The sequence below is a fragment of the Bidens hawaiensis genome, unplaced genomic scaffold (genome assembly GCF_021521415.1).
Source record: "Bidens hawaiensis isolate Kalapana, Puna unplaced genomic scaffold, B.hawaiensis_p1.1 tig00020515_1, whole genome shotgun sequence".
NCBI lineage: Eukaryota > Viridiplantae > Streptophyta > Magnoliopsida > Asterales > Asteraceae > Bidens > Bidens hawaiensis.
In genome coordinates this window covers 172,287-200,250 of record NW_027493134.1, presented here as the reverse complement: position 1 = coordinate 200,250, position 27,964 = coordinate 172,287, and the positions used below count along the sequence as shown (strand labels likewise).

Here is a 27,964-nt window from a genome sequence, read left to right as displayed (position 1 = left end):
TTGAGTTGTATATAGTCAGAACAGTATGTAAATATGTGAATGTCAGAGTTGTAAGTATTTTTCAGCATATTGATGCTTAAAAAAATAAAATAAAAAATCAAAAAAAAAAAGCAAAAAGAGTTATCAGTTGTTTGTATTCAGTTGCAAATAGCAGTCTATAGAGCTGAGTAGTTCGTTTGTATTTAAGTTTGTCTGTTTATTGGTTGTATAACCGGGTTTCATCCGCCTTACTCACTAAATATGCCTAATTCGCACCCAAACCTAAGCCTCGGCAAAACCCTTAGTCCGAGTCTTTATGCAACCGGTATGTAATGGGTGGAGATAAGACTGACCTGCAAGCATATTAAATTGTAACTCATATTTGGTATTTGAGGGTAAAGACATATACTGGCACATCTTTTGCTAGTCCAGCTATTAAACCGAGTGGAGTGTTGATAGTGTGAGGGGTATGAACATATATGCCTTAACCGAAAACAAAGTACACTTGTCTGGGTGATTCTATAGTTTTATTGTATCGTTAACTGTATTTGTGGGTTGTCAATCTAGAAAGTGTCAGTCTGGGAAACTGGGTATGACCTTAAACCTTTATAGTATTAATGGCGATAATTGACATACCTGTGATGGAGGTTGATGTTTACTTTAGAGTTTTGCTTGAGGGCAAGCAAAAGAATAAGTGTGGGGATGTGATGTTCGGTCAATTTGTACATAGTTCGTATGCTTATTTTACTTCTTTTAGTTGTTTATTTCATGAACTTTGGTACTGCATACGTGTTTGTTATATTTCAGGTCATAGGTGATTAAAGCAGTTAATATGGACATGTACGAGCACAAAATGAAGACCCGGGATGATGTGTGATAGTGTATGATCAAAAACTAGAGAATCTGGGTAAAAATTGGTTTAGCATATCATTTGCTGAAAACAGAGTATCATATGCTGAGCATAAGAGGAGCGTACATAAGGAGTTTTTAAAGTATGGTTTGTTGAATTAGAGTATCATATTCTAAAGTTAGAGTACCATTTGCTGAGTAGAGTACCATTTGCTGAAACTAGAGTATCATATGCTGAGCCAAAATAAAACCACGGGATTCGCATTTTAAATAAAAAAACCTATATAAGGAAAAGTTAGGGTTTGAGAAAAGATCTCTGGAAGTAGTTACCACATCATTTTCAGAGCAGAAGAGAAGTATCCTATCAATTCCAATCATCTCTACTTCACCTACATGATCCATAACATTAAAATTGAAGACCGAGAGATGACGAATCGCGGCTAATCCCTTCTAGTCATACCCGGGATGCATAGTTTGTAATCTTTTAGTTTATTTCTCATGTACTAGAACAACTAATTGTAATTGTCTTGATGTTAATCTATAAGTATTGATGTTTAGTATGTCCATGCATTCAGTCGGTTTAGGTTTTTGTCGATCAGATCGATTAATTTGTCGGCTGCTATAATAATTGCTCGTAAGATTGTATTGACTAGTTATTTGCAAGGAAGCATATGATTGCCCTTAGTTGAGTCACACTGGCAGGGACCATTTGATAACCAGTGCCGTTTGTTAGCAATCGTGGATGCCTAAAGTTTAACTTGTAGTCAGTCTATTGACTTTCAACTAAGAAAGAAAAATAAAATATAAAATTCCCTCACTTTTCTTCATGTAATCATTTTTAGTAGTCGACTACTCCCACTTTCTTTATACTTATGTTTATTGGTGAAACAAATTATATGTGCATAAAACATTGATAATGTTAAAAAAATGGAATTTGTTCATGAAAACAATAACTTCAGTTTTATGGAAAGTAAAAAAGCATTGTATATTTGAAAAAAAACAAAAGAAAAAAACTTTTAAAAATTAATTCCTGGTAAAGAATTATATGGCCAATTATCCAAGTGAAAGAATGTTATTTACCGTTAAAGTAACGGTGATCAAACGTTCATCATGTGTCATTCCCTAAAAATTACAATTAATTGATTCATTTCCACTCTTCTTGACACGAGATGATTAATGTGTTAGGTTGCATGAGATTGCTGTTAGTTACTTACTTGAATTCTCGGGTGTGATTTGCTTTGTTTATTGATTAAATCTTTGATTACTTACTTGTTTATTATATAACCAAATCAATGGCTGTGTGATCAGCACTGTTAACGAATTACTTCATAATGTTAGGAATCAGTTTCACTGCACACTGACCACATACTCCTCGTGGTTCGACACCCTACTTATTCGGCTAGAGTTTCTGTGTTGGTGAACGGAAGTCCCACGTCTGAATTCAAGGTGGGGCGGGGTTTGAGACAAGGAGATCCTATGTCACCTTTTCTTTTTATCATTGCCATGGAGGGATTACATGTGGCTATAGAAAATCTTGTGTCTTCCGGTCTTTACAAAGGGGTAAGTTTGGGAACAGAAGGGTCGTGTCTTTCTCACTTATTTTATGCAGACGACGTCATTTTTCTTGGGGAATGGTCTTGTGATAACATCCGAGTTTTGATTCAAATGCTTAATTGCTTTTATTTAGCCAGTGGGTTAAAGTTAAATCTTCATACGTCGAATCTTTATGGGATCGAAATTGACTTTGAAGAAGTCACTTATTATGCTCAAATCACTGGGTGTAAGTCAGATAAAATCCCCTTCGTTTATTTGGGGCTTCCGATGTGAAGTAATATGAATAAGGCGCAAAGTTGGCAGAAGATATTTGATGAATTCAGAGTCAGACTATCGAGTTGGAGAGCTTCTTTGCTTTCTATTGGTGGCAGGTACACTCTTATAAAGTCGGTTATGGGAAGTTTAGGGATTTATTATATGTCCCTCTTCCTTTTGCCTGATAATGTGGCTCGAAGACTTGAATCAATTAGATCTAATTTTTTTGGGGCTCGGGTGAGGGGGCGAAAAAAATTCCGTAGGTTAAATGGGATATGGTTTTGGCGGACAAACAAAAAGGGGGTATAGATATTGGTAGCCTCAAAGGCATCAATCTAGCACTTCTTCAAAAATGGAAATGGCGTTTCGTTAGTCGGCCCAATGATCTTTGGGTTAAAGTGATAAAAGTGTTTCATGGAAATATGGGAGGAGTTATTGGCGGGAATGAGATTGGCTCGGGTAATGGAGTTTGGCACCAAATTGTAAAGTCTAGTAGAATCCTACATGAAAAAGACATTATTATTTGGAACACGCTCAAAAAGAAGGTGGGGAACAGGGAGGGTACTAGATTTTGGGAGGATTTGTGGTTAAGTGATTCTCCGTTTTGTTCTAAGTATAATAGATTGTATCGCCAAGAAACGGATAAAAGATGTTCCATTGCCTCTAAACGTGGAATGGTCGGGTGGAGTTGGTCATAGAAGAGACCAATCAGGGGAGGTGTGGAAAAGGAGCAATTTGATCTTTTATTGGCGGAGATTTCTCAGATCGAGTTCTTTAATCATCCGGATTCGTGGTTTTGGGATTTTGATGTAGATAATAAGTTTTCAGTCCAAACTATTAGGAAGCATATTGATGCCATGACATTACCTGATTGGGGTTATGTAACGCAGTGGAATAGATTGGCTCCCAAAATAGTAAACATTTTGGGTTGGCGCATTTATCATAACCGGAAGCCTTTACGGACCAATTTAGTGAATAAGGGTATAGATGTCCCTTCGGTTCTTTATCCTTTTTGCCTTAACTCAGAGGAGTCTTCAGATCATGTTTTTGGTGCATGTGGGGTAGCAACTAGAGTATGGAACAATATATGTAAGTGGCTTGATCTTCCTTTGATACTAGACTTTTCTGTTTTGGGGATCTTGATATGGCTCGATACGCTTTCAGTTAATAGTAAGAAGCAGAAACTAATTCATGGTATTATTCTCTCTGCATGGTAGATCATCTGGCGGGCTCGAAATGAAGTTGTTTTTCAACCAGAAGTTAGTAGAAAAGACCCCATTTTCGACTCTCTTCTTATTTATTCGTTTTCATGGATTACAAATAGAGATGGTAAAAATACTATCAGTTGGACCGAGTGGCTTAAAAATCCCCTCCTTGTAATGTAACTGTTTTGTTTTCGTTTCTAGCTTTTGCTAGTGTTTTAATAAAAGCTGTTCTAAAAAAAAGATGATTAGGACACTGATTTACTTGTTTCTGACTAGATAGCGACAATCTAGCATCGTTGGGACAACTTGCCAAGTTAGCACACGGCTTCTTAACTTGACAAGTGTACACAGTTGCTAAGGGGGGGGGGGGGGGCACTCACATAAAATCTCTTTTCTGTGGCACACAAACGTTTCACCATGCAAAAACTTTTAACGGATTGAAGTTTGGTTTCAACTTCAAGAGTTTTGAGTCTATTTTAGAAGACCCTATTCCAGATAACTCAAAAATCGGTTAGTTTCCGAGTTAAACACATAACATAGGAAATAATAATATGTTTACCTAGAAATCCAAGCATGACACTTTTGAGGGTATGAATTTTGAGAGCTTCGTGAAGTCACCATTAGAAACATTATCTACACCACAGGTCAACAAAAAAAGAAAAAAAAAACAAATCAAACCCTAAAAACGAAAACAAAGAGTAGAAAAGTCAAAATATTTCAAACGGCATAATATATATAAAACCCTTATGATTCTAATCTGCTCCTTGAGTTGGATTTCTAACAAACTTAATATATATTTTTTCAATTCAGAAAACCAGATTTAATTTCATGGTTAGTAATTGTACGATGCCAAACCCTAGATATATGTAAACTTCGTCTATTTCAAAATTAATCAGCGTACAGATAATCAAATATATAAATAACAAAATTGATAACTTGAAGTCTGAAAATCGAACCTGATGAGTGAGAATCGGATGAATCAGCAAGCAGCTGAAGCGGATTTTGTTTGTGATCAAGATGAAAAATAAGAATTGAAAGTGTGGTGATGAAATGGCATGATAATTTTGGTTTTGATACCTGGTTGGGTCCTCAAATATGGATTTGTAGCTTTGTAAAGAGATTTTGTGATGGAACATTAGGGGGATAATGTGGACGATTAGAGATTAATGGTGGAAGATTAGTTTTAGGGTTATAGATAAGAAGAAGCTGTTAGGTCAAGTAAATCAACGCTGGGCATTCTTGTGATTATTTCAGAAAACTGTGGTTAGAGTTTCTGTATTTGAAATAGAAAGAGACGATGAAGTAGAGAGATAACACCCAGCTGTATTATTATGCTTAAAGCTTCATGAGAAAGATTATCAGAAAGCAAGGGATGAAAGGAAAGGCTTGGACAGCTTGCCAAGTTAGCACACGGCTTCTTAGCTTGACAAGTGTACAAGTTGCTAAGAGGGAGACACGTGTTCCACCCTCTTTTCTTTTATTATATACGAGGATTAGTTTTGGTGAAGCTATAATACGGGTTTGAGATGAAAACTCTTAATAATTTATATAAATCACATGCATATGGAATACAAAACCTATGAGTCAAAATTGAAGTTTCGATTTTAACTTGAGAAAACATAAACTTAGGTGAAAGCAACCTTCCATGGTCAATTTATAAGGTATATGAGGCAATTTTTTTAGGACCAACGAATTAAGTCGCCCGAAGATCTATTGTGATAAAATTTGGTTGAGATATATTCATTCCAAATCTTTATTTGCTCTCCAGTTATTTGCATGAGACACTTTTTTTTTTGTCTTATTTGTTTAAACAAAAACAACTGTAATGGAAGTGGACCCAGAGCTGTACTTTGCAATATGTACTTCAAAGATTATTGTGCCATGTTCCACCACTAACTCCTGGATAAAATATTTAGACAGCTTATTAAAGTCGTATCCCATACTCATCTACGTCCAAATTGTCAACCCATTTGAACTGTTAATCATACACTAATATATTTAATTATTAATTTGATTGTATTTTACATAATAAAAAATAAATATGAAATGGCTCGGAACAATCCAGTCACCAGCTAGCTGGTTTGCCCTTTCAACAACCGTTTAATGGGTCTCACGTTATTCCTTTTAAAAAAAAATATACTAAGGTAGCGCTTGGTATGCAGGAATGACAGTAAGAATGGAATGATTCATTACGTGGTAATGAAAAAAATGGTGTTTGATTATTCAATGGAATGAAATCATCCATTACACATGGAATCCCATTCCATCAAAATCATTCCTTCCCACACCCCTTCTTTTTTTCATCGACCCATCCACCCCGTTTGTGAGTAAAATGGAAAAGAAGGGAATGAGGAAATTCCATGATGTGTCCGCATGCTCTAGTGATTTAAAAAGTTTTCAATACAAATTATTCTTGTAAAATAATCTGACCTTACGGTTATTATTATTTTAACCCAAATCGTTTCTTGATGGATTACCATAGCCACCTATAATTTTTGGTGTATTTTAATCCCTAAATAATAATTCAAAACAATCTGTCAATGTGTCTCATTCTATATAAACTCTTGTTCTTGACACTTTCCCATCACAATCTAAACAGTCCTCTCTCTCCCAACTTGTAAATTCAAACCAATGGCTTCTGCTAGAATGGGTCCATTCCTCATGATGTTAGCTGTTTTGGCCACTTCATGCATTGCCCAAGCCCCAGTAGCCACCCCAACTGTCTCACCAACAGCCAGCCCTGCACCGGTGGTTGCGCCACCAACTCCCTCCCCAGCTCCAACCCCGTCTCCCGTCTCGGGACCATCTCCATCCCCTTCATCACTTGCTCCAAGTGCCCTTTCACCTGGTCCATCTGCTGGTCCTGCCCCAGCACCTGGAGGACCACCAGCCGATGTCCCCAATGGCTCTTTTGCTGATGGGTGGGTTAACCGAGCTATCGTTGCCGGAACTGCGGTCGCTGGATCAGTCATTGCTGTTACTTTGATGTAAAGATGACGAAGGTGTACGTTTGGTTTTGTGTTGCCATATTCGTGAGATATATTCTATATTCTTCTTTTGTTATTATTGTAATTTGATCTGGTCTTCATTTATTATTATTTTTGTATTTGGGATAATTTTATTGTTGTTTCTGTATTAAATTTAGAGTTAATTACATGACTATTAGGAAACTCGCGTGATGCGGCGGGACTCGAACACGACTTGCTATCAACATATACTGGAAACATAAATATCTGATGTTTATATATAAAAGTGTGGAGAAGATCATTTAAAAAAACAAGAGGTTCAAAACTAAAACAAAACCCACTTCATGATATATTCATCCTAATCCTTCTTAAACTGATAGTCAATCATCTCAAGTTTTGGAGACCGAGTACGAACAAAAGCTCTATAATGATCATGGCCAATGGCGTGAGCTAACAACCTGCAAAGACAAAAAATTGGATATGCATGAAACCGAAAAAAATGACCCTTAACTAAAAAACTGAATTGAAATAACCGAATCCATACAAAATCTGACGGTTTGGTTTTATGTTTTTGTAAAAACTTAACTTTTTGTTCGGTTTCGATTTTTCATGTAACGAAAACATAAAAACCAAACCGAATTTATGGATATTCATTTTTTACATATAAGAAATGCATAAGAAATTAATAAACAGTTTTAACCAAAAAGTTTAGCTCAAATGTATAATCAATCAATAATTAATTAGCAAAAAAGTTTTGGTACAAATTCTTTATTTGGGGCCATATATTTTTCTTCCAAGTATTTCAAGCCCAAATGGTAAAACTGAAAAAACCAAACGCAAACCCAAAACCAAACGGTTTAAAAAAAAAGAAAAGAAAAGTAGTCAAACGAGTGAAAATAACCGAGTCAAACTATTAGAAAAATGAAACTGCTGTACGTAGAAAAACTTCAAGTGAATATCCATCCACTCTTTACTTTTAGTTCTTTTATTCTTTGAAAATCCTTATCTGTTACATCTAAATATCATATTCTCCAATTTAGCTCATGCTAGCCTTTTAAGAGCCCTGAGATTTTGACGGTCATAATCAAGTTCATCAAAATCATCAAATTAATTTTTGATTCGGGGCAATTTGGGAAGTTTCAGGCTTGACCACCTTCATCAAGAGAAGACTAACAAAATCAACCTATACGTATATTTTAGAAATTAAAAAAAAAAAGAAAAAAAGGCTTAATACTTGCTTAGCTCGTGCTTCAGTTTTCCTTTGTTTTTGGCTAAGTTTTTCTTTTGTGAAGCGGGTAAATTTATAAATTCATCTTCTTTGGTTGTTGACTTTGAAGGAAAATCATACCACGTGATGTAACATCTATAATTAGTAATTAAACCGTCATCTAAAAAGAAATTTTAAAAGGAGAAAAATTCGATAATATAAAAATTTATACTTTATAACTCCAACTGCTGTCATTGTAGACTAAAACTATAGTGCAAGACCATAATTTGAGAAGAACATGGTGCAACATTGATGATCCCATATGTTGGGAACAGGAAGGAGTACCATCATCAGCTAGCCATCGTCTATACTGATAAAATTAATGAACATTAGATACTATAAATATACCCGATTATAGTTACGCTCCTCTCCAGAAAATGAACATGTAACAGAAAAGACGATGGATGATGACACCATATAAACATAACTTTATTGGTTTCCAACTTGAACAACATTTTCAGAAGATCTGAAAAAGACTAAGCAGATTAAAGCAAATTAGAGGTCATTTTTATCTTAAACAGAGGGATATTGACACGCCATTAAACATATTCTAAAGCACGGCTGCTTACTACCAATTTACCAAGAGCAGCCCTTAAATTTTCTTCACTGCAGACACGGAACCAAGGGTTAAATGGTAAAATAGGTGATAAATTAATATTCCAACGTACAACGTAATAAAATGAGATAATATTGCTTGAAGTACTTGCAATCTAATATTCAGGGACTTTATTGTTCCAAGTTTAAGTTTGTAAACGAATCAAATATTAAGTGAACACTTTTAGAAATGTTCGGCACAAAGTTCGTTTTTGTGTCATGAAACATGAACAAAATTAAATTTATTCATTTAGAGAAATGAACAAACAAAAACACACATCATGTACATGTTTGTTCACGAACGTTCGTTAATGTTTTTTCATTTACCTTCTTACGTTTATGTTCATTTACATATTTATTTATATTTAATACCAATACTAACTGGCTCGTCATGCTGAACCAATCATCCAATCAAATTTAGGAAAATGAATGACAAAACCTCGTTCATTTTTTACGTCCACTTATGTTTGTTAATATTTATTTAGGATATAAAATGAACGAAAATAAACAAAAACAAACATGTTCATTTTATTAACGAACGAACATGAAAAAGAAATTTTGTTCGTTTAATGTTCATGTTCATTTGGTTAATGAAAGTTAAACAAACGAGCATGAACAAGCCATGTTCGTGCTCGTTCGGTTCGTTTATAGGCCAATCCACGTTTAAGTGATATTAAAATTTTGGTTAACTTACCTAAAATGACGATAAGGGCAACTTTGCTTTCCAAAATGCAATGCGTCATCTAAATTCAACTCAACACCCTGAATAATATTCAAATGTTATAATTAAAACGCAATATCATCCAGATGAAAAATTAAAATACCATACCTTGAGAAATAAGCCTAGTTGCATCCTCCCATAATGCTGCAAATGATGATCGCCTCTTAACTGGTCATATTTGGTGAAAAGGAAAACTACAAAATAGAAGCAAAATGTTAATATTTTTTTTATCAAAATTGAGAATACGAACAACAAATCAAAAAAGAAGACGGTGTAAAGCAAACAGGGAATACATATGAATTTTGACGGCGAAAATAACAAACCTTGATTTAATCCAGGACCTACAAGGAAGTACCGATGTTTATTGAAGGCCATCTAAACGATTATGGATTCGGTTTAACTCGCCAAAGCATATATATGGGCACTGAATTATAGAAATTAAGAAGCCATTTAAAGATAATGTGACATCAGTCATTTTGAGGTTTACAATGGGTGACGGGCGGTGGGTTGGTTTGAGGAGAAGAAACAGACTTCCCTTTGAATCGTATAGGAACCGCAAAGTTAAAGTTGGAGGGAACAGTTTCTTTACTACGTATGAATCAAGTTGGAGAAAAATTTGTCGAGAGTATTCGATACGGTAAGCGATAAAGGAAAAAAAGAAGATTGCAATTTAGAGCCTTAATTGACTTGTACCTTAATGCAGCTATGACTTGCACCTTAGACTCCGAACCTCGGTATTTAATAAAATTTACATCTAAACATAGACAAAAATAAGCTCATCGCAATAGTATGTTCGAAATTTAGAAAAACTTAATGTATTTAAATATATAAAAGAAAAAGAAAAAAAAATAGAAATAAGAGGAATATGTAGGTGAACTTAAGGGATGAAAAATGTAATTGTTATTTAAATTTACAAAAGTTTAGTATAGTCAAGAGGTAAAAGCTGTAAATATAATTTAACAATTGGATATGTCGTGAAAGGATATTGTTTAAAGGACTATAATACCCTCCTAACGAACTTAAAACGTGTTTTTATATTTTAAAAAAGTAGTGATTTTTCTGTATATTTGAAAAGTTAGTGTTCATCCCCTATAATTTTTTAATATATTTTGAAAGTGATTGTGAGTGAAGGAAAGAGAAAAGGTAATGATAAAGTGTATAAAAAGTAATAATTAATTGAAATAAAAAAAGAAAATAAAGTGAGTTTTAGTGTAATTTTTGGTTTGAAGATAGAGGATAGAATGAGAATGCTCCTACTGCTGCTTTATATATAGTAGAGATCGAGATATGGATACATTACATTTCCCCATTCAAGTTTTATTAATTACTTCCTTAATTTTTGTATTAAATTTTTGCTTTAGAAAATTACTAAAATAGTGTTACCATTAAAAAAAAATTTTAAATGGTCAACGCCCGCGTTATCACTGCATCGAAATGATGGTTTTATTTTCACTTGACAATAAATTATAAATAGATTAACAATAAATTATAAATAGATTAAGCTAGATTTTCTTTATTTTACTATTATATTATTTTTACCTTTAACTATATTTTGGACTACCTTAAGGGCTTGCAATGGTGCACCCAAATTATCCTAGAGAATTTTTTTTTTATAATTTTAATCACAAATAAATAAAGTTTCCACTAAAAATTACATAATTCATAATTCAAACGAAAATTAAAAATTACATAATTCAAACCAAAAAAATACACATAATAAAACTAAATCTAAAAATCACAAGACAACCCATATTTTTTCGCAATTTAACGTTTGCGTTAAAAATTAAATCTAACAACAAACCGGACAAACCTTCGTGTGACTCCCTATTTGTCTTCATTTTACAAATTTATTTTTCAACTGATGAAAATTACATACATTTTTTTCTAATTAATTCATAATCTATAAATAAATTATAAATTTACTTCATTATGCATTTTATCTTTTCAATATATAAAAACAACTTATATATATTAAACAAAAACTAAAAAAAAAAATTCGTCTTCTAAATGCTCACACCTCCTACCAACCCATCTTCCTTCTTCTTCAACTATACCTACAAGATGAGAAAGGTTAAATTAAAAACCCTCCCTAGTTAAGAAAACCCTAAAAACTCTAACACAATCATTGATCTATACTAATCTATGGCTGATATTAAAAGTAAGAAAAGCAATAGTTTAAAGGGTTAAACTAATAGTTTAAAGAAAAAATAGCAAAAGACGTCCTTTATGTTTAAACGTTTTTTCATTAGACATCCTTTAGCAAAAGAAATGCAGAAGACGTATTTCATGTTTCGAATTCATTTCATGTTAATTCCTTTTGCTCTACCCCAGTTAAATATTTTTGTTAAATCTGGTCATATGTCTTGCATATGAGGACAGTGTGGTCATTTTACCCCTTTAAGGACTGTTTGTATAATTAAACTAAAGATTTGACCTTTTAAAAAAATACTTTTTTTTCAATCCCTCTTATTCTTTCTTCTCTATCATCTAAAAGACTAAAACCATCAACACCACCATTACCAACCATACAACCACCACCACATGTTGCCAACCGCCACCGCCACGTATCACCCATGACATGCCGCCGTTGTAACATCCCGGATTTTTCGTATTTGTATTCGTTTAAGTTTAAATTGATTCGGGAACGTAATTTGGATCTTCCGAACTATTTAAAACATGTATATATTGGTATTTAACTTATTTTATAATTTCATAACTTTCAATTATGACAAATAGCCCTTAGAAACCTTTAAAATCGCTTAAAACGGCTCAAAATCGCATTTTCAGGAACTACAGGGACTAGTTTTGCCAATTTTTTCCTATTTTCGATTAAATTAACGAAACTTAAACTCCAAGAAATGTTATAGCTGGTCCAATTTCGTTTTCTTGGTGTCCAAGCCAAATTTTGTTAGTTATTATACTAGATTTTCTCATTAAATAGCTTATTTTATTTCCTAACTTATTTTTAGCATCCAAATCGCTTATTTTTTGCATAAATCGAGTAAATTAAGGCCCAAGAAAAGGATTATAACTAAAAGACAACTTCTAATTCGTTTACCTCTGCCCAAGATCAGATCTTTATGAATCTTTTCATGATTCTTTCATTTAAATCACATATACTTGCTTAAACGAGTAAAAAGCCCATAAATAGTTCGTTTTTGTAATCTCTATATAAACAACCCTTAATCTCCTACCATAACACTTTACACAAATCCTAGAGGATCCTCTCCAGACGTCACCCTCTCTACCATACTCCATCTTTTTCGGTTTTTGCATTATTGTTGAAGATACACGCTTAATCGGTTGACTTTGCTTATGTACCGACCTTTGACTCTTCGTTGTGGTTGATTCTTTCACTTTCCAGGTAAGTTGTAAACATAGAAATTGTTCATTAGCATTCTCTAGTTAATAACCTTCAATCAATTTTGGTGGTTGAAGGGTGTTGACTGGTCAAATCGTTTAAAACTTGTTAAAGGGCAAAATAGTCAACAAGTTTGACTATCCGTTTTCTCATACTTCTGGTCAGATTCAACGTTTGGTCCAGAAGACTTTTATTCTCGTAACATAATTTTAAAGCTACTGACCAAAACCCGACTTCTGACTCGCTGTTCGGATTCTGGTCAGTACCAGCTCGCTTAAATCTTAAAACAAACATAACTTGAGTTCTAATCGTCCGTTTAGAGTGATTCCGGCGGCAACGAGTTCAAAACTGGTGATATTCTCACTCAACTTTATGTTGACAAAACTCCATTTTCTACGCATATGCAGGTTGTTTGTATTGAAGATTGAAGTTTGGACATTTAGACAAGACCTTAGGATATGATCAAGATAAACATTATTTGAGCTTATATTCATATATGTGAATTGTTTGTTATAATTGGATAATGTTTGTATTATTTGAATAAAATAATTAATTAGATACTGTCACATTTTATATATGATAGTATCATCGAGCTGTGAGCAATCGGATCACGCCCCGGCATTTCCGCCTTAGGTTGGGGTGTGACAGCCGTCACCACCACCCATCACATGCCGCCGTCACCACCCGCCTCCACTACCAACGGATTAGGTCTATAATCAAAACGCTGTTAGTTTTCTTCACATTAGAAGGCTTTTTACTTAGATCTGATGTTTATGGTTTGATTATTTGAAGATTCTGAACTTGAATTTCAGTCATTGAAGTTATAGGGTTTCGAATTTGGGGGTTGAATTTAGGACTTCAAATGATATTTGGGAATGTGGTAGCAGGTGGTCGCAGCGGCGGTTAATGGTAAAAAGGGAGTGTTCCTACCGCCGGTTCGTAGTTCGTGTCTCCGACTCTTTTCATACCCTCGTCACACCTGAAAATGTCTTCGGTCAAGCCCCATCAAACCTCTATCTCTACAACTTACACCAATTCGATTTCACGTGGTTGATAAAGAAAATTATGATATGAAAACGAAGAGGATCTAATGGCGAGGGTATGAAAAAGAGAATCGATGGTTATGTGTGTGAAATCGCCCCTTGGGGCTTTTACAATAATTTATGGTGGTGGAGACGTATGCAATCCAAGACCAGTAAGGGAAGATTAGTCGGTTGTAGAAGCTTTTGCAACAATCTACGGTTCTCCAACTGAATTGATTGTCAGAGTTAATGGTGGCAGGTGGTTGTATGGTGGTGTTTCTGGTGCGGCAGGTGGTGGTGCGGTGGTGGTGAAGGTTGAGAAGAGAGAGAAAGAAAGAGAGAGAGAGAATGGGGGTGGATGAGAGAGGGAGAGAGAAAGTTTTAATTTATTTATAATATGTAATTTTTTAATTTTATATATTAAAATATTTTTAAATAAAATTTTGAAATGACTGATATACCGTCATGTGCTTTGCACATTATTAGATTTAGCGAAAAATTTTAACTTGGTTAGAGTCAAAGGACCTAACGTGAAATGAATTTGAAACATGAAATACGTCTTCTGCCATTTCTTTTGCTAAAGGACGTCTAATGAAAAAACGTTTAAACATAAATGACGTCTTTTGCTATTTTGTCTAGTTTAAAGTATCAAAAGGGTAAGATGGGTAAGTGAAATTTACTCTCTCTATCTCAATGTAATCTATCATGTGCACTTCATTTGTCCTTTTTATATTCAAAATTCATTTCAACTGCATATTTAAAAACATACTCGATTTCAACAAAAAAAAAATCCACTAGCCTATGTCGTTGTATTTCCGGCGAAACTAAACAAGTGTATATATGATATTTTTTTTATTAAACTTAGATCAAAAGATAAGTTTCGCAAACAAAAATCTACCATCTTATATTTTTATTTTATCATAGTAAATGCTCGGGTCTATTGCTTTTCTATACTCTTTTTTTATTAGATATAATTAATATTTAAAGAATTCTAAAAGTAAACAATTATTAGGAAATTAAAGTTGGTAAAATTAACTTTTTAAAAATCTTTAAACGATACGATTATAAAAATCAACAAATATTTGACGTTATATACGTTAGCACAAATATATATGTTACATATAAAAATATTTTAAATTAATTCTAAATATGTGACTTTAATTAAAAATTTTGGTAAACATTTAAAAACATGAAAACCTTTTCTTTTAAATATGTAAAGTTACTTAAAAATTATTTTAACTAAAAAATGTTGTAGCATTTTTCTATAAGAAAAGGAAAAGTATTTGGTTTCTATAAACGTTGTAACAATTGACATAAAATATACATAACCTGGCACACAAGTTACAAAATATAATATCTAATAAAAATGTAAAATATTGTGTTACAACTTATATCTATAAGAAAACGTAAAGTTGTTACATAAATTAAAATTAAAAAATATAGTTTTATGTAAGCTATAACATAATTTACATATTATAATAAAATTTAAATATTATAAAGTTAATAGTTATTTTAATTTAACATAATTACATAGCTAAAATTTTGTTCCAAATAATTTATGTTACAAAAATTTTAAAGTTTAAATTTGTATCTTTTAAAGTTTAAAATTTATGTTACAGATATTATAATGCTTACAAATTTATGTTAATTTACATACTTTAATAAAATTTACATCCTTTAAAGTTTAAAATTTTACATATTTAACATAATTACATATTTTAAAGTTTGAAAAAATATGTTTACGTTGAATATCAAATTATCAATATGTTCACGTTTGTAATGTGAGTAACTTTGTGGTAACATAAAAAGAATACATGTAAACACACACACATATATATATATATATATATATATTGTAACTTGGTCGAAAATTTAGTTATATAAAATATTATAAATACTATACAGGTAACGAAATAAAAAAAATTAATACTCCTTATTGAATAAATGATTTGCAATATTATAAACTCCTATATAGATTGAGTATAAGTCAAAATATATAAATTTGTCAATTGTATACTAAAAACTAATTTATACAATTAATTTGAAGAGTAGCCTTGTTGTCAACCTTGCATCTATTATTTATATCCAACTTTATATACAATGGTTACTTTTATTACCTTAAAATCAATTAATAATTACTGATTGTAGTAATTTAAAATCAACTTATTTATAAAAATTATGAATAAATTGTTATAATGTTATTCATATTTACTTTCTTAAACTCAGTTTATTTTGAATAACAAATGAGGGCTCTACGTTATATAAAAATAAAAATTAAAATGACAACCAACAAAAAAACCATGTACTGCTATTTAAAAACAACTAAATAACCTCATTTAAGATTTTTAAGTACATATCACCATCATATGAAACAATTAAATAACTCCGTGTATAAGCTTTTTAAGTACATGTCACCATCATATGATATGAAGAGTGAAAGTACATGAATGCTAAATTACTTTAAAGCCCTTTCTTTTTAATTTATTAGATAATTGCATTTGTTGATGTGGCACGATATGAGACACATAGTGAGTTTATAGAGTTTCTTAAACTCATATGGGTTTTTATTTTATATATGTCCCCCTACAAGACAAGCCATCTTCGTGGGTGGAATTCAGAAACAAGGGAGCTGACTTAAATGACATTAAAGGAGAATAACAGCTATATTCTTTTGTTTTTCTTCGGGGAATAGTACCTTCGCCACATACCCGATGGTGAAGATTATGAGGGTGGCTGTGGTATTCATCGAAAACCCGAACCACCCTCATGACTACCCGAGCTCCACTTCCTCCACCCTTAATATTGTATTTGTATCTAATATATCATCAATTGTCATCAATAAAGATAAATGAAGCTTGGCGTCAAGCACCTAATTGGTTTATTTGACGACACCTAATTAGTAGTTTAAATTTAAAAAAAATATATGTTAATTTGTTATATTTGAGCTTGAATTCGTATAGGTTTTGCTAATGCAACACACAATGTTTGTTTTTTTAATGCCATCACCGTCAATACCGGCCGAATTCACGTCGGTTTGGGGCTGTAATAGGGATGAGATTGGGATGGTACCGGTACCGACCGGTACCGATCCCGAAAATCCCGATCCCGAAATTCGGAAATTATTGGTACTGGTACCGGTACCGAAATGTTCGGTTCGGTACCGGTACGGTACCGGTATTTCGTGAAAAATTCAGGAAATACCGGTACCGTACCGAACCGTACTGATACCGAAAACTCAAAACTTGGTACCGATTCGGTACCGACGGTACCAAATCGGTACCGGTACCAATCGGTACCCGTACCGAAAACGCTCATCCCTAGGCTGTAACAGGCGGGTTTTGTTTTATTGTATTTTAATAATTAGTTACATTTGAGCGTTAATGAAATTATTTTTTACAGACTACACCATCAGCCCCACACAACGCGTTGGATGTTACCTAGCTCATATTCAAGATGGATTTCATGGGTATATCGACCTAAATTTACATGTAGATCAAATGACTTATCAAGTATGGGCAGGGATGATGAGAAATTTCGGTATTGGTATCGATTGGTACCGCTACCGAAATCGGTACCGGTTTGTTATCGTCGGTATCGAATCGGTACCAAAGTTTTGAGTTTGGGTATCGGTGCGGTACCGTTATTTCTTAAATTTTACCTTCAATACGGGTACCGGTACTAAACTGAATATTTCAGTACCGGTATCGAACCGAATATTTCGTACCGATACCAGGAATTTACGATTTTTGGAATCAGAATTTTCGATACAGGTACCAGTAGGTACCGGTATGGTACCGATCTAATCACTAGTCTGAAGAGGATGTAACCCTAAGGTCATTCGCTCTACGGTTATCAAAAAATATATAAAAAAATTCCAATTTGATTCCCAAATAATTATGACGATTTATTACAATTTGAACAAACAAATATGAGTTTTGTTTCTCATTCGTTTATCATGTCATTCCTTACTTCAAGCATTTAATATATTTTGTCATTTTACATCAAAATTTTCCATTTTGTTATTCTTGACCACAAGGTTTCATTTATTGTGTTATTCTTGATTTCAAAAGTTTCGTTTATTTGTCTTGTTGTTTTTGACTTTGATGGTTTGTTTATTTATCTTGTGATTATTGATTTCAAAGTTTTCGTATATTTATCTTGATACTCAAGAGTTTCTTTTATGTAGCGCGCTTTTATGTCTTTTAACCCACACAAAGGGATGAGCCATGCAGACAACACGGCGATCTAAGTAATTACATGTGCACACACAATTATCAAAGCTCTCACATGGAAATCATAGTGAGTACGGTTATGTGAAATAACTCGGAACCTAGAGTGATTTTTAGGCAACGATACAAATGCAATACGATAAGGACATGGTAGGTGCGCTACTGGTACATCCTATACATAAGTGTCCATGTCATATTTTACTTCTGTAGCATTTCTCGGGTCATTTGAAGATTTGTGCTATACTTTTTTAACACTTTCGTTTTACTAAGACAACTCCATAGATTAGTTGCTTCTTTTTATTATTATATTATTAATTTTGGGACGGAATTCCCCAAAAGTTGTGAATACTGAGACATTCGTAAATTTTTAAACCCAAAAAAAATCCGACCCATTTTAACACTTTTTTATTTTTCGGATCTTCATTTATTAATAAAGTTGTGTATTTATTGAGTATTTATGGTGTTTATGTTGTCGGGATATTATCTACTCGTTCGTAACTTGTATTTAACATATTTTGTATCTCAAACAGATCAAAACCCAACTCTAAGGACCAAAACTGCCAAAACTACAAACTCCCTGGCTCGAGAGTACGCCGAGCGTCGTAACGAATAAGCATGCACCCTCCATGACGCGTGGGGGAACCCCTTGACCCAACGTTGACTAGTGTAACACCCCGACCTTAGGCGGAATATGTCGAGGCGACACTTACAAATTGCTCATAAGTTCGTAGCACTATTAAGTGACAATATATATGTATATTTGTTTTATATCATAATGAAGCAAGTACACATTGGTTTGAATCAAATAACAACACTCGGAGCATAAAGATAACAATTTATTTAAATAATTCTAAAGGTCCAATCTAGTTATCTTCGTTTCTTAGCACTTCGTTAATCAACCTGTAGCACGTTGAAAATAGCATATTTTGTCAACATGAATGTTGGTGAGGTTTCATTGGTTTGATATATTGATAATACAAAAATGTTTTGTCGATTCACATGTCACAGTGCAATATACCCAATTATAAAGTAAATTGAATGCAACAATAAATAACGCCCCAAACTAGAGGAATGATAATGATGCCCCACCACCAGGGGAATGATAATGATACCACCATTCATTTCAACCAAAGTTGAATAATAGGTAGCGCAGATACGTCACGCCAGACCCTCCCACTTAAATATTTGATGTACCAACCATAAAGTGATAAACACATTGCACATTATTCACGTATAGTCATTATAAACAATATAAAAGAAATAGTATTAACATGTAAGCCATAGTTGGAATCGGTTTGTAAACAAGATCATGAAATGACGAGAAAACATGATAACATGCTACACCCCAAATATTTATAAAGCGTGGAAAAAGGGTTATGAAACTTACTTGTTAAATTAAGCGAGGTTGACGATGAAGAATGTGCTTAAACAAGTGAACTGAAGAAGTTCGGTTAGACGAGTGATCCTAGAAAAAAAAATGAAATATTCTAGATTCAAGAGAAGACTCGTTGAAAATTTTAAAGTATGCAAAGAGGTTGATGATTCGGTATAAAGTTCAAGTGTTTTTGAAGGGAAAAAAAGGTTTAGAAAACATATATTTCACTAAAAGTTCATGTTTTTAGTGAAGAATTTGGTTATAATACTTATTAGTCATGTTTAAAAGGTTCGGTTTGTTTAGAAATAAGTGTACTGATGATTATGTAAAAGAAAAGAATTTAACCGAGTGTTTCGGTTTGGTCGGAAACGAGCCCAAGGTTGAGCCGGGTTTGTGTCCAACACTTTAAAAAGTCATTTTTATGAACAAGAAGTGAAAAAGTCATATTTTGATTATCGTATTATGAATAAAAACAAAGTCTTAATCTTGAACGAATTAACAAGCCGACATGGAAAACGATGAACGATTACCCATGGTCAAAAGGACGTGACATAGGGATGATGTTCTTCTTGTTAAACTATATATAACCGTGGGCTCTGATGCCATTTGTTGGTAAATAAGAAGCAACAAATAAATTGGGATATATATGCAAAGAATATGTGAAGTAGGAAGAACAACAATCTTATCTTACTATACTATTAAAGCAATACAATGTTTTCACATGGCATTCAACTAGCATGTCCACATAGGCTTCCAACTCAACAATTTTTCATTTATATAATTTCCACATGTTAATTTGAACACTAATTTTAAATATTAACTCCTAAGTTAAAATAAGTTTCAAAATAAATTGTTATAATCATTATTTATTGAGCAATAAAGACAATTAATTGTTTTTATTTTTATTTTTATTTTTTAAAATTTTGAGAGTTTGTTATTTATTTTATTTTTTTTGGATTTTGGGAAATTATTTATGAACGTTTGGACTGTATATTTGGATTGAAATGATGGTTTAAGTTACGAGGTTTTGACTATATTGTTGCTTTATTAAACGTCCGGTTAATAAAAATTATAATTATATCTCATTGTTATATTCATATTTTTAGTATTTTTTATGTTGGGTACATAAATGTTTTATAATTTCAATAAAAATAGTTTTTATAACACGCAACTTATGTCACAACATCTTATGTTTACGCTTCATAGTTTACAACATATGACTTCAGTAGATGATGAAGTTTTAACTAATATGTGTTTTTTGTTTCATGATATAAGTTAGAAATACGTGGCATAACATAGAATTATATATGTTTTAAATTGTTATTTTTCTTTATTTGTCTTTGTATGTTAGGTTCTTTTAATAAAAATAACAATATGATACCTTATAACGATCTTGTTATACTATTAAAGCAATATAAGATTTTCACATGACATTCAGCTAGCATGTCCACATTGGCTTTCAACTCATCAATTTTCCATTTATATAAATTCCATATGTTAATTTGAACAATAATTTTAAACACCGACTCCTAAGTTGAAGAAAGTTTCAAAAATTGTTATAATCATTATTTATTGAGTGATAAAGACAATTAATTGTTTTCATTGCTATTTTTTTTAAATGTTGAGACTGTTATTTAATTTTTTTCTGGATTTTGAGAAATTATTTATGAACGTTTGGACTGGATGTTTGGATTAAAATGGTGGTTTAAATCACGAGATTTGGATTATATTATTGCTTTATTAAACGTGCGGTTTAATAAAAATTATAATTATATCTCATTGTTATATTCATATTTTTAGTATTTTTTATGTTGTGTACTTAAATGTATTATAATTTCAATAAAAATACTTTTTATAACACACAACTTATGTTACAACATCTACATGTTTACGCTTCATTGTTTACAACATATGAATTCAGTAGATGGTGAAGTTTTAACTAATATGTCTTTTTTGTTTCATGGTATAAGTTAGAAATATGTGGCATAACTTAGAATTATGTTTTAAATTGTTAATTTTCTCTATTTGTCTTTGTATGTTGGGTTCTTTTAATAAAATTAACAATGCGATGCCTTGTAATAATCATAATAATGCTACATTACCTGAGGTTTACAATTCGTTAAAATGTATGTGACACACACGCAAACGCGTGCACGCGCGCACACACACAAACAATATATATATATATATATGAAGTTTTATATATTTTCCGTCCGTATGTAACACGGGATGTAACCTAGTTGTATATGAAAGCAATATATTATTGACTGAACTACGATTGTTTACATTGAGAATCGCCCTATATATACACACACTGAAGCGTCGCTTCTGAACCTGCGCAACGTTTCGTATCAAATATTCTAAGTGGTTTTATACAATAACTCTCACAAACCCTAACTGCCTAAACAAACCTAATTTTATTATTTTCAGTTTTGGCCCTTCCATTTAATACATAATGACAATAATTACATAATTAAATAATTAACCTACTTTATGATTAAATTCCAATAGACGCACATTCTGACTCTCTTGCTTATTGCGAAGGTATCTTCACTTCGTTGTGTAGCGCGATAGACCTTGGTTACATAAACTTTATTTTCGTTTAAGCTCTGAGATGCGTGGTTGGAAATCCCGATCATCCCGAATATCATTATAAGCTCGTAACTAGCCCCGATAAGCATCATTAACGTTCAGCAACTTGAAACACAAAAGCGTGCTTGAGTACCACAGTTCTAACAAACAACTTAACAAAAATAAACAATTAGTACATTATAATACCTGATTTATACACGACCATTTGACCATCAACACGCTTGTGTGGACCTTACAGGAATATTCCCTCTTGTTGGGGTTAAATTAAGCGGCATTGAAGGCAAAACTGGACAAAGTTTCTAGCCCCGGAGGCTGTGGAACTTTTGGCCAGGGTTCAGGGAGAGGGGGTTGTGCTTTCTTTGACCCCTAAGAACCAGAACTTTGTTTTTAATATAATTGTGTTTGCTATATAAAAGGGGGTTGCGGTGCAGGTTGTTGCTGTCTAGCCACTTTATTGTAATCAATTTGTTCATGTATGATGCAACTGAACTGCAATGTACAAACAGAAAAAAATGAACCAAAAAGCGCCAAAATCATGTTCATAAGGTATATACACCAAGTCTCCTTGTGTTATAAGAGATCAACTGTATAATACTTGAAACCATAGCTCAACATGTTAAGACTGATGCTAGTCATTTCCATTACCAATTTATGATGCGATACTCAATTCATTACACCAATTTCCCACTAAACCAGTAATTTACACAAACATGATCTTTTGTGATTCCAATTCTTGTACAGTCAACGCACAAATTGGAGTCAAAGTCAGCCTATGTTATTCAATTTGTTGGAAAAACCCATATAATATGGCCTCATTACCATTTAAGTAATTAATAACCTAACTTGGCCTATAAGATATATGGGCTATTTGATGGATGTACCCATATATATATTAGGGTTTCCCTTAGATGTCACATAACAATTACTGAGAATTAAAAAATCACACACCAATAACTCTCTCTAAGATCTCCATCAATCAGTGACATCATAATGGAACCGAACAGGAGTCATCATGGCATCATCATCCTTCTCTATGATTTCGATTTCTACAAGTAAGCTCTATTACTATGATGTCTAATTTCTTATTTATGATTGAATCAACATGTTAGGGTTTATGTTTTACACATGTCTCAAAATATACTTAACATGTGGTATCAGAGCAATGTTGATTATGTCAATTCAATCATTAAAATAACTGATAATTTGTTTTGTGTTGATTAAAATCCTTAACTTGGTGTTATACAAATCGTTGCTTCAATTGATAACCACCATCAAGTTTTCGTTCGGCATTATAATTGACACAAGAATAAAATAATGGTGCAAATCAGTTTCCCTTGATAATTCTTGATATATTCGATTTCCATTAATTCAAATAAGTGGGTAAGTCACATGATTTTAATATGTCCACAAATTTATGTTTTAGAATCCATATAATTCAGATTGAAAACAAGTTTTGCATTATAATTATTTTATTAAATCTTGTAAATTAATGTACAATTTTTCGCATGGCTGGACTCTCTTAAGCCCAAAACTAATGTTTTTTTAATCAATTTTTCGTCCACATAAATTACAATTAGTTTGCTGGTGGAATGAGTAATTGTTGTTTTCATAAAAGTCAAAAGTGGACGTGATTCTGCAAATAAATGTTTAACGAAATTAACCATGTTGTAAACAAAACTCAGTATGTTTCATGTTTGTAACTTGTTTACTACGAAACAAAACATTACTTAGTTTTGTTTACACTCAAGCATTTATTAGTTCAATATATATGACTTTTCGTATAAGATCAAAAGAATTATTTACGTTTTGTGTGAATAATTTAAGTTTCGATTGAACTCATTTGACCTATGCTTACTTTCGTTTCATTATTACTTTGAGGTGCATTAATTTCCCATGTTATTAATTAAAACTTTCACCTTAAACGAAACTTAATTTTAAACGAAATTTATTTATCTTTGGTGAAACTTAGTAACTTTCACTTGAATATTCAAATGACATAGTTTTGCTGAAATAAACGAAACTTTGTGGCTTAACTTTTGAGCGACCAAACTTTCGTGTGACTCGAGATTTCGAATAGCCAAAGCTTTCATTTGATTGAACTCACGAATGGTCTAAATCTTGTATGCCACAAGCTTTCGGGTAATCGAACTTAAAAATTCCTGTTATTTTGAATATTAATTATTTTGCATGTAAATCTATTTATGTTTAAGCCCATAACTTTCGCATAAGTTTCGCGCAAGCTAGAATTTCATTGGCAACTTTAATGAAGAATTAAGTGATTGAACCACGAGATATCATTTAGTTTGAAATTGAAGTTTAATGAAACCATTTTATGCAATTATGTGTTTTGTCAAAATAAAATAAACCCAATGGCTATTTGTTTTGATGGTATACATGATGAATTATTGGCCTTATGTACATAGACATTTCATTTATGCCCAAAGGTGATGTGTTATGTTTATGAGCCCTTACTTTATTTACGTGCGTTCATTATATTTGAACTTTGGTTATAGCCAATGTGAAGCCAAATTTTAAGTAGAACTTTACTCCTTATATATGTTCATAATATTTGAATTTTGGTCGTAGCCAACGCGAAGCCAAAATTCAAATAGAACCTTAAGTCAGTCTTTTATTTTGGTGTATAATTGACTTTATCTTCAATATATTGTTATGTCTACCTTGTTGATTACCCCTAATTTAGCATAATTAAACTTTTCTATCTATATCAAGCTAGTATCCACTTTAAGTCCTGGCAGGCAATTGAACTTTACCTCTTAGACGAACATGGTTAAAATCACTCTTGGAATGATGGATCTTGATTATGCGTGAAGACACGACACCCTCATAGCTCTTATTGCCTAAAGTATTGTAGCTAAATGGGAGTGGTCGAGCATAATGTCTTTTATGATCATCAATAATTACATCTTAAGTACTATTAAGGGAGCTATACCCGATTCAAAGAATGATGAAGTTTATTGGATTAAAAAAAAAGGTATAACTTAAGGCATCTTCTGAAACGCATGCGAGCACGATGAAGTTAGTGGTGTGCGTAAGCACATTATGATGATGAGAAACACGTACCATAAGTTAAATGGATTAGACATGGAGATTGGTAAATGTTTACTAGCGCCTTTTATCATAACTTCTCTTCCTGCACATTTTGATGCTTCTAAGATCAACTATAACATTCATAAAAGACAAATAGTCACCAAGTGAGTTGATAAAGCGATTGAAAACTAGAAAAACCGAAAGTTGCTTATGTCGCTACTAGTAACTTGCATAAGAAGTAGGGGAAATTCAAAGAGGAAAGTTTTATGGTCCATAAATCTAAATCAAGTACTATTCTCAACCGTAATGTTCTAAGGGACAATCACATGTTAATTGTACCATAATAAATGACGCATGCGATGGGATTGCCAAAATTCGAGGTGGAGCTAACTAAGAAAGGGATTTCTTACAATCCAAAAACTAAAAAGAAACCAGAGAACTTTTAGAACGAGAGTTGGTGACGAACTTAATGATGTCGTAGGAACCATGCGATTTATTATGAAAAACTTGTCATTGTATTACACTTTATGATACCTTAATTTAGTATCAATACCAAAGTTAGACAATGATGGTTATAAAGTTTTGCGTGGGCGTGACAAAGTCACTATTAGTTAAACTCTTAAATTCTTGTTTTTGCTTGTCTTGATTGAAATCTCTACAATTTACGCGTACTTGTATTTAGTTAAAGAGAAAAACAAAATGAATCATCTGACATATTTAAAACCTTTATGTCTAAAGTTAAAATTCAACTTAAGCATAAGATAAAGGTAAACTGATCAGATAGACGAGGTAAGTATTATGACCAACATACAAATTTACCACTACGGGTACTTCTTAGCATAACGTCAACGCTGAGAGAAGAATTAGAACCCTTGACGATATGGTTGGAAGTATGTTAGCAAACTCAAATCGTCCTAACCTTTTATGGACTGAGGCCTTAAAGACAATTGTTCATATATTTTGTCCCTAAAAATCCTTTTGAGATTAGGACAAGAAGGAAACCAAGCTTACGATATATGAAATTATGGGGTTGTCTTGCCAAAGCTAAACTTTATAATACTCTATAACGAGAACTTGACATGAGGGCTGTCAGTTGTTACTCTATAGAATATTCCAAACATTCTAAGGGATTTAAATGTTATTACCCTACGTATACTACTCGCATAGTAGAAACTCGTAATGTTGAGTTTCTAGAGAACTCCAAGATTAGTGGGAGCAGTGAAAGTGAAGTCTTTGATTTCCAAGAAGTGCAAGAGGAGGGGGGATGGGCTCTTCAACTTTACCTCCTATTAAACCTCTTGTACATAACACTGCACCACCTAATGTTTCCTCGGAAAATAATGCTTCAAATATTCCTGAGAGTTAAGGCACCTCAAACACACAAGAGTAAAAATCTGAACCTATTAACGATCAAGAACCCAAAAATCAACTTGAGGGTCATACAAGTCTAAAAGGCATTCTAACTTTGATGCTTATGTAACCTACCTTAATGAAGATTATTTGAATTTAAGAAAGTATAATTATCAAGCCTCTTATAATGAAGCCATTAGTAGTGATCAGTCTTGTGAATGGAATATTTCTATGATTGATGAGCTTGATTCCATGAATACGAATGACCTTTGGGAGTTGGTCAAATTACCTGAGGGTGTAAAACCCGTAGGTTGTAAATGGGTTTATGAAAACAAATTAGTCCCGAACGAAAACATCGAAAATTATAAAGCAAGATTGACTGCTAAAGGCTATACCCAAAAGAGAGTATTATTATGTAACCTTCTCACCTGTATTATAGAAGGTTTCCTTGAGTATTGGTATGACATTAGTAGCAAATTATGACTTAAGGCTACATTAGATTGATGTCAAGAATTTCTCTCCTAAATGGTGACTTGCATAAAGACGTGTTCATAACTCAAACTATGGGATTTAATCCTGAGGGTAAGGAACATGTAGTCTGTAAGCTAAAGAAATCCAAATATGGGCTAAAATAGATATACGTCAATGGTACTTAAAGTTCGATAAAATTATGAAGAATACATGCTTTATGAAAACCAAGTGGATCAATTCACCTACCTCAAAATGAGTGGGAGCAATTTTACTATACTTGTCATTTACACGGAAGATATTTTTCTGGTAAGTAACAGCTTATAGATTTATTGCATGGGTCAAAGCGATCATTCTCGCGTAATTTTGACATGATAGATCTCCGAAAAGCTCCTTATGTATTAGACATCAAAATAAACCGAGATCGTATCTAAGAGAGATTAGGCCGGTCTCAAAAGGCTTACGTTAATCGTGTTCTTGCACGATATAGCGTGCAATGTTGCTTTCCATTAGTAGCTCCAGTAATTAAAGGAGGTCTTTTCGTTTCATTTTAAATGTCCGAAAATAGAGGTTTAGAAGGAGTGAATGAAATTGATACATTATGGTTTAGTAGTTGGAAGCTTGATGTATAGGTAAGTTTGTTTTCGTCAAGTTATCACATTTATTGTTGGAATGTTAGACCGTTATCAATCTAATTATGGTCTAGATCATTGTAAGACAATAAATAAAGTATTGCGATATCTATAAAGAACAAAAGAAGCTTGATATAAAAACAATTGATAATTTGGAAGTAATTGACTTTTATAATTCTTACTTTGCTAAAAGCAAGATGATAAGAAATTAGATTTGGGGTACCACTTTATGTCGATAGGCGGACTAATGTCATGGAGGAGTAATAAGCAACAGCTAACAATCTCCATAATGATGGTTGAATATGTTGTAGTGTACAATGCAACGTGCCATGGAATATTGTTTGAAAATTTGATAAGTGGACTCAAAATTGTTTTAACTCCATATCATGAAAATTGAAGGTATACTTTAATAAGTCAGTTGCCATTAGTTTCTTGAATAGTAAAAGTTCGAGTGGCGCTGCATTATGTTTTGATGCAGAGTACTTGTTCGTAGTCGT

The 27,964-nt window shown here is 32.7% G+C and overlaps 2 protein-coding genes across 2 annotated transcripts; both read left to right on the top strand.

The window, feature by feature from the left end:
• The first annotated feature begins 2,912 nt into the window (after positions 1-2,912).
• Positions 2,913-3,854, top strand: LOC143560943 (uncharacterized). The gene is made up of 3 exons (XM_077049130.1): positions 2,913-3,198; positions 3,260-3,354; positions 3,402-3,854. The coding sequence occupies exons 1-3, from the start codon at positions 2,913-2,915 to the stop codon at positions 3,852-3,854; spliced, it is 834 nt and encodes a 277-aa protein (XP_076905245.1).
• Positions 3,855-6,410: 2,556 nt separating this feature from the next.
• On the top strand, positions 6,411-6,840 carry LOC143560934 (uncharacterized). Its single transcript, XM_077049121.1, has one exon. The coding sequence runs from the start codon at positions 6,474-6,476 to the stop codon at positions 6,831-6,833; it is 360 nt and encodes a 119-aa protein (XP_076905236.1). The 5' UTR covers positions 6,411-6,473; the 3' UTR covers positions 6,834-6,840.
• Positions 6,841-27,964: the final 21,124 nt, after the last annotated feature.

Excerpts from the sequence above, each read along its gene's own strand:
- LOC143560943 (XM_077049130.1), top strand. The coding sequence starts at position 2,913 with ATGGTTTTGGCGGACAAACAAAAAGGGGGTATAGATATTGGTAGCCTC. Across the intron at positions 3,199-3,259 it reads GAAGGTGGGGAACAGGGAGG|ATTGTATCGCCAAGAAACGG; the intron begins GTACTAGATTTT and ends TAAGTATAATAG. Across the intron at positions 3,355-3,401 it reads GAAGAGACCAATCAGGGGAG|ATCGAGTTCTTTAATCATCC; the intron begins GTGTGGAAAAGG and ends GAGATTTCTCAG.
- LOC143560934 (XM_077049121.1), top strand. The coding sequence starts at position 6,474 with ATGGCTTCTGCTAGAATGGGTCCATTCCTCATGATGTTAGCTGTTTTG.